We start from the raw sequence: 13,883 nt of genomic DNA on the forward strand, positions 1-13,883 counted from the left end.
CTAAATATGGTCAGTGTTTCTGCATAGTGGCGCCAATTAGGCCACCGAATGTATGCGTAGAATTGTTGAAAAGTTCACGTCATGTTTTGTAGTTGTTCTCGCGTTTCTCTCTTATCTCAAGTTGGCTGAAGCTGCAGCTTTGATGCCTAATAACCTCAGAGGAATGAGCTCTGAGATCATTTGTCTTTGGTGAAAACAAAATGCACCACTGGCTCTAACAGTTTTTTTCAGCTTTACAGGTTTTTTTTTTTCCCCCCACGAGATGAATTTGAGAGTGTTTTCGACAGGTATTTTGTCCACTGAGAAGAATAGACGGACATTTCATCCTCCCAGCTAAATGGACTGGTTTTAAGAGATGAGAAAGGGAGGTGTGAAGTGGCGGCCATTGTGCTTCCCACAAAAATATGAACAATATAAAATACTGGCTGGACATTATTTTCCTCTAAACGACTGTCTTTTGAAGCATAGTTTTGCTAACTGACGATAGATACTGTATACCAGGACCACTCACCAGTTTGGCCTTGTTCCTCCTATCTCATTTTCTCCCTAATGATGGCTTTTATCTTCCACTGCCAGACACTTTTTATGCCCCTCCTGCCCTTTACGTTTTCAGCCATGGCCTTTTGTCAGTGTTAGTCTAGTGAATATCATCAGCAGTGGAGTGTTTAGCCACTCAGGTTTTTTTTCTCTTGCAGATTATGAAGAAGTGCTTGAATGTTAAAATTTTAATTAGAAATAAACATTGAGAGACAGTCAAAACTGTGTTTATGCAGGTGCTGCTGAGGGAAACATCTGAGGGAAAACATAAAGGAAACGCAGCTTTGTGCTCCTGCAATATGATACTATTTATTCATTCAGTCGTCCTTGACTTTGACGAGGTTTGAAATGCTAATTATTTCACTAAATGGTGTAAAGCTTTCATGTTTCACAACAATCTCTTCATAGTACAAGTCCAGAATGCACAGTGCAAGAGCACGGTGGTGAAACTCCACTGCGTGTGTGTGTGTGTGCTCCCATTAATAAGGCTTCTTTCTTTTTCTCACTCTTTTCCCTCCCCTCTGCTCCCCCTCCGACCCCTCCCTCGCACACTCATCACTATGTGTATGTATGTGCTTAATCACGCGCGGGCCACCTCTTCCTCCAGCTCGCCATATGGTTCACAGTTTTGCATCGTTTGATATGCAACGCTTTGAGAGAGTGTTCGTTCCCGTCGAATCTTTACACATTTCGTGGTGTTGCAGCCTGGATTCAGACTCAACAGAGTGTTGTTACAAAATGGCACCAAATAACCTCTAATGACAAAGCGGTTTAAAGTTAGACAATTTTTAAGAAGTAAAGGGGGTTCAGCACTCTTCTGAAGCACTACATTACCACCACACTGGAGTTATTGCATGGAAATTGAATCATACCCAAACTTTGCAATTATTCGATATGCATGCTGCTTTTCTTTCTATACAATATGTTGCATTGTAGTAAAAAAAATACAGAAAAATGTGCTGAAGCCTGCTGTTGATTGAATGAGTTTCATGTAAGAGCTGTTTTTATGATGAACAGGGCTAACCTACATGTCGGCCACAAATGCACGGCCTCTGTGCGTACCTTGTGTATGAACAGGAGGTAGCATATGCTGCACTTCATGGTAGCCTCTCCCACTGCGATCCTCATCCGATCTCCACTGCCGCCTTAAATACTTCTCGCCAATCACCTTGAGAGCACGCGAGGCGTCTTTGATTTATTGTACCAGCCCGGCTGCTTCTCCATCTTCGACCCCGGCTTGTCACAAGGCAGCTATAATTGGGAGCTGCTCATGACCCACCTAACACAGCAGCCCAGTCGGAGGGGGTGGCTTCCTTGGGAATTCTCCATCTTTCTCTCTCTCATTTTTTTTTTTTTCTCCCTCTTTCTTTCTTTCTCTTCCAGGGAAAGTAGGACACCCAGCAGCACCATTAATTGTTTTGCCCTTTATATCTCAAAAACAGTAAAGAACAAGAGAGAGAGAAGGTTGGATGAAGAAAAAAGGACGCAGCCTCACTGTCTTTGCGCTCTCCTTGCTTGCAGGAGGCCTCGGCCAGTTTCGCAGAGTGGGAGAGGCTGATGAAGGGACTGGGGTCGGGGGTCGTCGCCACGGACAACCCCTTCACTCAGGTCATGGGCCTGGTCACACAGATGTACAAGCAAACAGCTATTGCCAAGGTAATGGGAGACCAGGTGGTGCTCGAGTGCATCTTGTTTTACCCCAGCCTATGTCATTATCAGCAGGCCTGGGGCTGAGTGTCACAGCCACGGGGTGGGGGGATCAGGAAGTATTGAGACCAACACGTTGTTGGTTTTGGGCTTTTCATGGACTTCCATGGACACCAGCCTCATCAGTAAGACATCATAGTAGTTTAATACCTAAATTCTTGATAATTTCATCTTAGAGTATTTATACTTTATACACTCAAACCTCTTATTGTTGCGGGAACATCTGCTGCTTTCATCGCTGGCCCTGCTCTCCATTTTCATTTTAAATGTTTTATTTCCTGCTTTATACCTATCCCATTTAAATGTTCTCTGTAATGTTTCATGATGACCTTGATGAAGTCTACTATAAGTGCTGCTGGAGTTTTGACCTTTCCTGCTGTTAATTTTTATCATTTCAAACAAGCAGGAAAAGTGTTAACTTTTCAGCAGTTTAGAAAAAGCAGGCTTGGTTGCAGTTTGACCACAGTCCATCTCAATTTAATCATTTAAGGCAGTATTTCATTTTGGCTGAAAACTGTAAACAGTCTCCTTTCAGAGGCACGAACTAGCTGTGCTATTTGAGAAGATACAATTTAATTTAAGTAGTTCAACATTTTGGGGAATACGCTTGTTTTCTTTCTTGCAGAGAATTGGATGAGAAGACTAATACCACTCTCATGTCTGTTGGCTAAATGACGCTGTGGCCAGCAGCCCTTTAGCTTAGCTTCGTATAAAGACTGGAAAGAGGGGAAACAGCCTCTGTGCAGAGGTACCTCTAAGGACGTGACTTTCTAGAATATTTCGCGTTGCTTGGTTGACTCCAGGAAATTACTACAACTGGACAAGAAATAGTCCCACACATAACCTCCTGGTTAACCAGAATGTGCGTTTTTTACTTTTTCATCCCGAGATTAAACAAAACAAGATGCAACATGTTAGTGTGCTTTACATAGGAGATTTTTTTCCAGACAGAATTTTTCAGGCTTGCTGTTTTCCCTGCTTCCAGTCTTTATGCTAAGCTAACCGGCTACTGTACTATAAATCTTCTCATCTAACTGTCAACAAGCAAACAGATAAATAGTATTTCCCAAAATGTCAAAATATTCCTTTGTCTTGCATTTTTATGATAGTTTATAGAATATTGAGATCCTTGTATTACTACAAACAGGCAAAATCAGGTCATTAGCTCTATATTGCAGTTAAACTTCCAAAGGTTTTCAACCTCCATAACTCCTCTGAAAACTGACAGTTAAAAACTCAAACTCCATGTTTTATACAGAGCAGTTTAAATAGCTTAAAAAATTATTTATTTCCAGTTTCAGGAAATGGTGAATTGATGGTACAGCATCATGTTCAGAGCGATTGGCCGGCCACTCTGTGAGATCTCATGGGAAAGCATTGCCATGGTAACAGAGCCTAATGGTCGCCAGTGAAAGCACTTAGACAAAGTAGGGAGTTATAACTGAGGTATTATTTAGTTGCGTCCAGCCTGGCATGATTACACCTTATCTCAAAGTTACACACCGCTCTAAAATATCATCTCTGTGATGTTGTTGCTATGGGAACACAGTCGGCTCTCAGTTTGAAGTGACGTTTCTTTTTAATGAGAGAGAAATAAGCAATATTGGAGGTGGCTAGAAGCATAGAGTATGAAGAAGGCTGGGGTCAGACCAACTGGTGTCGAGAATGTAACAAGCATTTACATTTCCGGTTCCTCAGTTCTTCATTTGTTCGACAGTAATATAGTTTTCAACCTCTGATCAGTTCCCAGCCTCACTCATCTTGATGCCATGGAAATAGGCAGTTCTTCAATCTCTTCCATTTATAGTTAAGTAAACATCTCCACCAAATATAGTATCCGTCTCCAATCATCTGCCACGTTCGAGGACTGGCATTCCTCTCAATTAGCCCGACGCCCTCAGCCATGAGGAGCGTAGCCCTGAGGTTAACGAAGACCGGAGATAACCACCGAATGCAATCATCGACACGCTACTCGCTCAGCCTGCCTCCAAGCTTGGATCTTTTTTGCGCTTGGTGTTGTTTGCTGATTGGATTTCTGCTCAGTTTAGCCTAACACTGGACCTCCTTTCATTACAAAGCCCCCCCTCCGCCCACTCACCCACCTCAAAGCCGATACTGCTGGTCCAGTCTCATTTCCTCTCCTATTGGTTTTTAGAGTCAGACACACTTTCTCTACTTTAGAAAAAAATGCCACGTTCTTTCTTCTTTTTTTGGATCATCGGGAGGGGTGGAATGGTGTGATAGATTCACACATCTATGTCACTCTGACGGGTATCTCGGCCCCTGCCTGACTGCCAGTCCGCCTGGCGACGGAGCTGCCAAACGCCTTCGGGGTATTTTTATTGCTTTACCCGCCAAGCATCTGCTCCCAATTACCCAGAGAGGACAGCTCTGATGCTGGACTTTAAAGCAAGCTAACGGGCCGCTTCAGACAGCCGAGAAGTTTGTGCACTAATTAAACTCAGCGGAAGGAAGCCGGCGAAGCCAAGCCGTCAGTAATGAGGACCCCCCAGATCAGAACAGGGTCGGCAGGCCTGGCGGAGAGATTCATTATCAGGCGCATCGGCTAATTATCAGCAAGGCAAAGCAGAGGTTCTCCCACCAGAGCAGGTGTGATGGCTGCAGAGGTTGTCATGTTGCAGGAGGTGTGGAGATTATAGGGGTGGGATTCACACCACGGAGAAGGGCCTGTCTCCAAAACCGTCTAGTAAGGGCTCTGTTTGACTGAAATCAAACCTCAGTATTTCTCACTAGTTGGTGCTATTCTTGGCTGCTTTTTGGCCTGGGGCTCTGAAATGAGCCGAGCCCGGATGCTCAATGACACGCTCATACAGCACATCCACTCCAGCTTTGCTGAAGGTAGCTGGAACGGCCACAGCCATCACAGTGTGATCGCTGGGCAGCAGTGCACGGTGAAATGATAGATACGGATACCTGCAGGGTACAGTTAACTCACTGGCACTTCTGCAGCTTTCGGTTTTTTAGATTGTTAGCTTCACACTGTCAATCAGGGTCAGAGGCTTCAGCGAAAACAAGCAGGATGCCGTTACATTTGGATTGTGATGTTTTTAAAGCATTGTTACCATTTGGCTTCATAAATAAAACAAGACCAACAAGTGAAAAAGATGCCAGACATGAATAAAAACAGGGTTATGTAAGAGCAAGCACATAACTCCAGGATAAAATAGTTAAGGACTGAGCTCGTACTTACTGCAGTAATTCTGGACTGTAGCTGTCATTTTAACAGGAAACCAGCCTAATATTTCTCTTCAGGGGTGATTGCAAGACCTGAAAAAAAAATGAATACAGTCAGAGAAAGTATACATTTTCCTCAGTCCAGTCAAGGAGACTCTTTTTCTGTGTAATAAATCTAATTTGATGACATTTGAACAAAAGCCTTCAATTCTGAGCTTCATCTAGTTGTTTGTGGATCAGAAGGTAAATTTTCATGTATCAGGTGTCACCGAAACCCAAAAAGAAAGAGCACACACCAATCATATCTCCAAGTTGTGAGTTATTGATTTGCTCTCACTATCTGTGAGCTGACAAATGCGCTCTAGTCGCTCTGTGTGCTCTCTCCTTTTAAAGTCTGGATCCCCAGCATTCAATAGAGAATCGATCACACTGAAAGGATGCCGCGGTGATTAATTGACTTCTTCACTGATCTAGCCGATTCCTCTGTGTGTGGTCTACCAGTGAAGTGATGGATTCAGTAGCTCTCTTTCATCTGTGTCTATTTCTGTGTCTCTGTCTGCGTGTGTGTGGGTGTGTGTGTGTGGCCAGGCGGGAGCTGTGAAGGACTACATTAAGATGATGCTGGAGGCAGAGCAGCTGAAGTTCCTGGTGTTCGCCCACCACCTCACCATGCTGCAGGCCTGCACCGAGGCCGTCATCGAGGCCAAGGTAACCCCAGGCGCTCCGCAGACAACTGGATCTTCTAAAACATGTCAGAGGGGTAGTAAGCAACCTGCAGGGAATACAGCAACGTTCACACTAAGTGTATGGGAATCATTTCAAATTGAAAACAGACTAATGGCTCCTATTTAAGTTTCAAAAAAAGCACAATTACATCCATGTTACTCTACTGCTCCACCGGTATTTTCACCATGTCTCCAACAAGCACAAATTGTTCCACATCACATTGGCCTCCCCACTGAGAACCAGAGCCATCACACACGAGGCTCACCACGACACACGACCCTGGTCGACCCTTCAATCAATTTTTCACACCAGTCCAACCCAGATGCAGGTACAGAATGCTAAGGCAGGTCTTTGCAAGTCTTGTCCCCTCTGCACAGAATACCCTGCTGATTACAGGCACACACCAATCCATTTATAGCTGTGTGTGTGTGTGTGTGTGTGTGTGTATATATATATATACACACACACACACACACACACACACACACACACACACACACACACACACACACACACACACACACACACAGTGATGTACAGTGCTCACAGTTGGCCCTTTTCTACTGCAGGAACACAACCAAACTTAAGACAACATGCATCCATTGATGAAACAAGAGGATGAAAGAAAATTAGAGCAAATAAAGAAACAATGTGAAGCAATAAAACCAGTGAAAACCGATGTGCTACGATCCAACACAATGCGATTCAACGATTGGATGTGATGCCAAAGAATAGGTTGCTATACAATTCAATATGGTACAGAGAGTCATTCTTATTTCTTTAATTTTTCTAATTCTAATATAATTTTCTAATATCTACTGCATATATCCTCAGAAGGTTCAGGTTATAGGAAGCTCCAGGTCACTGGTTGGTGGGTTCCTATAGTGGATTAGCACTACAAGTAAATCTATTTATCTCATTAACTATCTAGCCAGCAGGCTGTCTACCAATTTATCTCTCTCTTTATGGATCTCAGTCAAAAGAATTTTAAAAATATTAATTATAAAGTGTCAGCTCAGTCACTAAAGGGTTTATCACGGCTCAGTACATTGCTTTATATTTCATGTGCATTGTTAGCTTTAAACCCAGAAAAGTAAGTGAGCACATTGCACCCGTTAGTTAATCACCATGTCACTTAACCGTTAATTTTCTTTCTTGTTCTGTCCACATTTCAGAGCTTTTGTCAATCCTGATCAGTCACAAACCAGCTTCATTTGCACCATTTGAGCCATAATTACACAACGCTCTTCAAAAGCTTCAATCTGGTTTCCCAAAAACCTCTTGGAGGTGGTTTAAATAGTCCTGGAATTTGTGTTGTTCTTGCACCATCAATCGCCTTGAAACAAGAGGAGATGCTGGTTTTATACAGTTGATATTGCAATTTTTTTCTCTAGCCACAGAGTCTTGAATTGCCCATTAAAGGTAACCTGGAAGCGCTAAGTGTGCAGAATGTATTCATATTTCACTTCTTTCTGGCCAACCATAGGTAATTGGCCCCCCACTAAAGTTTTATTCCTTCATCCATAGACCTGCTGTGTTTATCCTTCCATATGCCATGTCTGTGATTAACTTGGACGGAGTCCTGAGCTCTAAGCGTACAAGTTGAACCTGTGCTTCAGCAGGAGCTACACAGCAGCTGTTAGGCGTCATTAATTATTTGCATCTTATACTTATAACCTAAATGCAGATGTACAGTGTGATGCAGGTATGATATTTAGACTTTTAACATGTATTTTATAGCACAATAGAGGAAGTCTATTATTCAACGTCTCTTAAATGAGGAACATCTATTAGTTGTCATCTAAGAGTGATAAATTGTCCTCATTCTTGATGAAAAGTCTACTTATTCTCTTTCAGAAAGTTTACTTCCACAACTAATCTCCCAAGGCGTATTTCACAAGTCATCACAAGCAAACGATATCTTAGCTCGGCGACGGCAACCTGTGAAAGAGTTCAAGTGTGTGTGTGCGTGTGCTTGTGTGTCACAGGGGTCGAGGAGGTGTTGGTTGAATGTAATGCAGCGGTATGACGTGCGATAACACTTTCTCTCCGTGAGGCGCTCATTCTCTGGTGCGTTCGCACTCACCAATTAACAGAGATGGGCTAAAAAAGGAACGACAGGCAACGCGCTGTGATGAGAAGCACGGCAGAGATGAGTGACTGCTCCAATCGCATGACGTTATCACTGCTTTTATGCTTCACACCTTTACTTTTCCCATTTCTCACCTGGTGTCACACTGGTCGGAGGGCTTGTTTAACAAAGTTTTGAATGTTTTAATCAACATATATGGTGCACTAAATGTAAGAGACAAACAGTTCTGATGTAACAGCAGGTTGATTTATGGCCTTGAGGTATTGTTTGAACCTGGATACTTGGTTCAATGTGAGCATGTGTATCTGACCTTTATTTCTCCACGAAAAGTCAAACAGACCTCTATTCTCTGTTCTTTCTCAGCAAGGCTCTGCTTCATATTCATGCAGTCACAGTTACATTCACACGTGGGAGCTGCACAGTGCGAACACGCTCTCCTACTGTCGGCCACTGAGCAGCTCCGCAGGACCGATGGACCCAAATTGAAAGAGTGCAGCCGCCACAGTGCATTAGCAGCTCGGTGAATGTCAAGTTCAGGTTTAATGAACACGCAGATGCTGCTCTTTGTTTGGTGTTCTAAAATGTTACTAAATATTCTTCTGTTCCTGTTCCTCTCAATTTGAAAGAAGCTATTTTACTCACTGTTACTAATTCAATGCTGCTCCTCTGCTCGTGTTTTCTGTGGCGTGTTCATTCATACATCTGTCATTAATATCTACACTGTAGAATGCAGGTTAATGACATGCTCCCTACCTTTAATGTGACAGCACAAATCTGCACTAGCTTTTTAGAGGCTTTTTAGGACAGCGTGGTCCCTCGCAAACTGTGCAAACTTTTCATAAATTCAATAGAATGAGGAAACAACCACTCTTACATGATCTACTCCAGTTATTTGCAGATGCAACTCAGATGGCAGCCAAACTACTCCTCTAGGCTAGTACACCTGTGATAGATAACATGACACGTCTATATGAGGCAAAAAATACTTAAGTTTTGCTCCTTTATAGCTCTATTTTTGGTCTCCATCAATCCCTGAGGGAAATATCTGGCACTTTGGCTGCTGGTTCACAAGCTAGCTGCCAGTGTTGTACAATTTGGTTTTGGGCATGTAATGTGTAGTGGGTTTTCCTAAGCTTGACAGTAGTGCTGTTTGCTGGCCAGAAAACCAAAACAATGAGCTAAAAGAGTGCTAAAAGAGTGGGTTTGTTATTAATAGCAACCCTTTTCACTTTTCAACTTGTCATCTTTATTTTTGTTAATATGAAACTGTGTGTTAGTGCAGCTTTCCAGCTATTTTCGTTTCTCTGAATGAAGCAGAAATAATTCTAAAAATCAGCATTTTATTCAAGCAGTTCTGTGCTGCAGGTGTTTCATCATCTGCGCACATGGCAGGTGTTGCTGTATGGCTGTGTGTCGTCCAGTTTTAACTGAATTTACCTTTTATTCATTTTTCCCATTCTTGCCTCTGTCGTTCCAGGCTGGTTATATCCGTATTGATGGCAGTGTGCCGTCGTCAGAAAGAATCCAGTTGGTCCACAAGTTCCAGAGTGACCCAGAGACACGGGTGGCCATCCTCAGCATCCAGGCAGCCGGCCAGGTACTCTAACAGTAAATGTAATTAAAACCAAAGTCTTCTCCTTAGTCACAGTGAACTTACGTTGCTCTTATTATGGCGCTTTTCCATTCCACAGTTTTAGCTCTACTCGACTCGACTCACCTCAACTCGACTCGGTTTGGGTCGTTTTCCATTACAGTAGCGTCCCACCTCAGAGTGGGTGGGGTCGTCATAGCAAGGCGGCCCGAAACTCCAGCGGCGTAATTTGTATGCGACACAAACACAACTGAGGACATGGAGTGTTTGGTTTGCGTGTAGCCGTTTACCTCATTCACAGAAATAATAAAAACGGCCGCCGGGTAGGTACCAAAAAAGTACCCGGTACCAGGTACTATCACCTAATGGAAAACCATAAAGGTCGAGCCGAGCCGAGCCGAGTAGGTGCTAGTGGAAAAGTGTCACAAACACATATGTACTCTACAACACTGATGTATGATATTTCTGTGCCTCCATACTGGCTGCACCAAGGCTGAAGGCATTATGTCTTTGGATTTTCCCAGCACCTTCACATCTCTCAGTCTCATTCTTCTGAACGTAATATCATAGGAACACCTTGAGAGAATTTCTTCAAATTTGAAGCATCGTCTACTGTCGTGGCTACAACTTTGTGTTCTATCAGAATCTGCTTTAGTGGCCAAACATGTGAACACATCCAAGGAATTTAGTTCTTATTTGACTTACACAGTAGCAGACATACAGAAGAACAAGAACAAAGCCAGTCAAATCTCTATCCCCATATCACAAATCAAAAATTTGTTTCAAGGGGCTTCAGTCTGTACAGCAAACAGGCAACTCTGTCCCTTTCCGATGAGGGCTTCAGTGTTGTGAGTCCAGTCCAGATTTTTTATTGATTGGACCCTGAGGTACTCGTATGAGTCCACCCTCTTCACTTCCTCAATAGGACAGGAGGCCTCCTCTTCCTCCGCTAGTCCACCACAAGCTCATTGGTTTTGCTGATATTGAGCTTCAGCTGATTGTATGTCATCCAAAGTCCTCACTACATGTATTATATGAGTCTGGACAGATATAGATGGAAACTGCAGCTTGACTGGTTGGTGGAGGCATCCAGCTGCAAGGCGGTGATTCTAGTTTCTTTTAATTAAGTGATAATACATATACTCACAAATTTTCTGAGCCGAAAACAAAATCTGCTGTTCAAATTAAGACACTTGAAAGTAATGAAAAATCACACTTCATATCCGGGAATAGTTATTGAGAAATGATTGAATTTAATTAACAGAAATGTCTAATAATGATTTTAAAGGCTTGGTGCAAATACTTTTTATTGGCTAGAATGAAATACTGTAAGGCAACAACAAATAGGCAACATAGAGGCATTTTGTCCAAATTAGAATTAATGATGACTGTTGTTGGCTGCAGTGAATCATAACCAAGGTTTGTGCAAGTGGAAATAAAGGCTGAAAATGTGATTTATTCTTAATAATAAACTGAATTGTCGACCTGAATTACTGACCAAATACGTGCAGAAATGTTATGCATTCCAATCAAAGGAAGTAGGCGCTTGAAGCACTTATACGGTAATTAGCTGCTAAGATTCTGTCATTAAAAGGATTTCAACAAATTAAATTTCATTCAATGTGGGCTAGAGCGTTCCATTTAGGGTGGTTGAATGAGGTATTTGTGTGTGTGTGTGTGTGTGTGTGTGTGTGTGTGTGTGTGTGTGTGTGTGTGTGTGTGTGTGTGTGTGTCCTCTCCAGGGTTTGACCTTCACCGCTGCCAGCCACGTGGTGTTCGCAGAGCTCTACTGGAACCCCGGCCACATCAAGCAGGCTGAGGATCGAGCCCACCGCATTGGACAGACTTCTTCGGTCAACGTGCACTACCTCATCGCCAAGGGCACCTTCGACACCGCCATGTGGTCCATGCTCAACAGGAAGGTGCTGTGGGTGACACGACAGCAACAAACGTGTGCCAGACTTCAAATTCCTCACCACACATTCATTGTGTTGTAATTTGAACGACAAATCACCAGAAAAACCCCATAAAACATTTATACAAAGACATAACTGATTAATGATCAATTTAATTCACGTGATCACACTTCCATATACGTATCATATACATATAACACTTTGCTTTATTGTCAGTGTTGCTGTTGATGTTTACTGTTGTATTTGGCTTGATATACAGTGTGCATACATGAATAAACTTAGAGGCATCAGTGGAATTGATTTGCATGTGAGAGCAGACTTTGGGGATTCACACTGATAATCACAGATGTCAAAATTTGCAATTAAAACTGAATTATTCCAATAATATTCTTACTCTGCCGATGATGGTCTGCTCATTACAGAACCAGTTACTTTAATCACACCATCATAAGGTTTGGTGGTGAAACCAAACAGAAATGTGAAAGCAGAGAACTGTAGTGTGGAACTTTGTCTTTCAGGAAACGGTGACCGGCAGCACCCTGAATGGCAGGAAGGAATACCTGAAGGCCGACGAGGGCGACAGGGACAAGTGGGAGTTCCTCAGTTTTGCCAACACGTGGACGCCCAGTGAGATGGTGCTGCCAGTGGAGGGAAACACAGGAAATGTCAAAGAGGACGTGTTCTTCACTCATGTGAGTTTATGTGCATCATCAGTAGCAAAGGGTGGTTTTATTTGACCTTCTTTGTTTGTACTTCTGAGGTACTTACAAAAAGGAACAGGATTGAATGAGGCTACGTTTCACTCCCAGTCCTCACGCAGACAGTACATTACATAGCAGTACATAACAACAGAAAGTCAAAACTTGCATTAAATTACAAGGCAGTTACTATAAAACATTAGAAATTGCAAAACCTTTCGAAAACCTTGTGAGAGGAAAACTGTCGCTCATAATAACAGATCTTGTCACTTAATAAAGTCCTTCACAGGGGAAGGAACCAGATTGTAAATGACTGCACCAAACATTCTTAAAGATATTGCAGTTTTTAAAACGATCGCATTTGAAGTGGGGTAACCATGGTAATGTCGAGATTTGCTGCCCAAGTGTTTCAAGGCTTTTTTTTTTTTTAAATACAGAGTTGAATGCAGTAATGAAGAGAGAATTTCGGAGCTCATCTAAATTTAAATAATAACAGATATGTCGTTTTAGAGTTGTCCGTTTTTAGAGTTTTCGTATTTTTTCTCAGTTCCTTGTGCACATTTTCTGTGTTTATTATTATTCATCTGGTTTCATATTATTATCTTATTCTTTCCTTTGTTACCAGATACAACTTACGCAATAGAAAATGTTGCTGGAGATGCCGTGTGCCACACATGCTGTGTTACTGTGCAGACAGATTGAAGGCCATCATTCATGTAATAAATGTTAACTGTGGGCTGTAGTGACACAAACTAACTTGAGCTCCCATCTTTTTTTCTTAGTTTGAGAAAGAGAAGCAGCACGACATTCGTTCCTTCTTCTCCCCGAGTGCCAGCCAGGTGAAGAAGAGGAGGAGAACACAAGATGAAGAAACATCTCCCTCTATATCCTCAGAGACGACTGCCGCACCAGCTGGAAGTGGAACAAACTGTGAAAAAAGAGAGGAGAATGAAGAGGAGTCCTGCATCCAAAGCTCCGCCGCACCCGACCTGGACTTCTCCCCGCAGCTGAAGAGGCTCCGGACGCCACAGCCCAGCCCGAGCCCCAGGTCCCGAACTGGGGGGAAGCGGAGGTCGACGGCCTGGCGGGTCAGCTCCAGCAGCCCTGGCACCCACGGATTCTTGATGGTCCCTCGGAAGCTGTCGGAGCCCAACACCACCACTGAAACCTGGAGCTGTGGGGCCTGCACCTATTCCAACAGCAGCCTGTTGCCTTACTGCGAGGTGTGCGAGGTCCCGCGCTCTTCTTCTGGCATCAGAACAGGTAGAATTAAGAAACGATTGTTAACTAATCATCTTTCCACCCCTAGCGTGTGTGTGTGCCTCTGTTTTCCACCATTTAGTTGTTTATTAATTCACAAATCTCATTCCACTGATTACAAAACAAACTGGGTTCCATCATCTCTCGCTTGAAATGAAGCA

General features: G+C 43.0%; 1 protein-coding gene across 1 annotated transcript in view; it reads left to right on the forward strand.

The window, feature by feature from the left end:
* zranb3 (zinc finger, RAN-binding domain containing 3) overlaps nucleotides 1-13,883 on the forward strand; it is a 75,531-nt gene that overhangs the window by 21,216 nt on the left and 40,432 nt on the right. The window contains exons 7-12 of the mRNA XM_070855657.1: nucleotides 2,059-2,193; nucleotides 6,028-6,147; nucleotides 9,735-9,854; nucleotides 11,591-11,770; nucleotides 12,283-12,456; nucleotides 13,245-13,725. Coding sequence (XP_070711758.1) covers nucleotides 2,059-2,193; nucleotides 6,028-6,147; nucleotides 9,735-9,854; nucleotides 11,591-11,770; nucleotides 12,283-12,456; nucleotides 13,245-13,725 — 1,210 coding nt within the window. The remainder of the gene's footprint in view (nucleotides 1-2,058; nucleotides 2,194-6,027; nucleotides 6,148-9,734; nucleotides 9,855-11,590; nucleotides 11,771-12,282; nucleotides 12,457-13,244; nucleotides 13,726-13,883) is intronic.

Source organism: Pempheris klunzingeri, chromosome 24 (genome assembly GCF_042242105.1).
Source record: "Pempheris klunzingeri isolate RE-2024b chromosome 24, fPemKlu1.hap1, whole genome shotgun sequence".
NCBI classification, from domain to species: Eukaryota; Metazoa; Chordata; class Actinopteri; order Acropomatiformes; family Pempheridae; genus Pempheris; species Pempheris klunzingeri.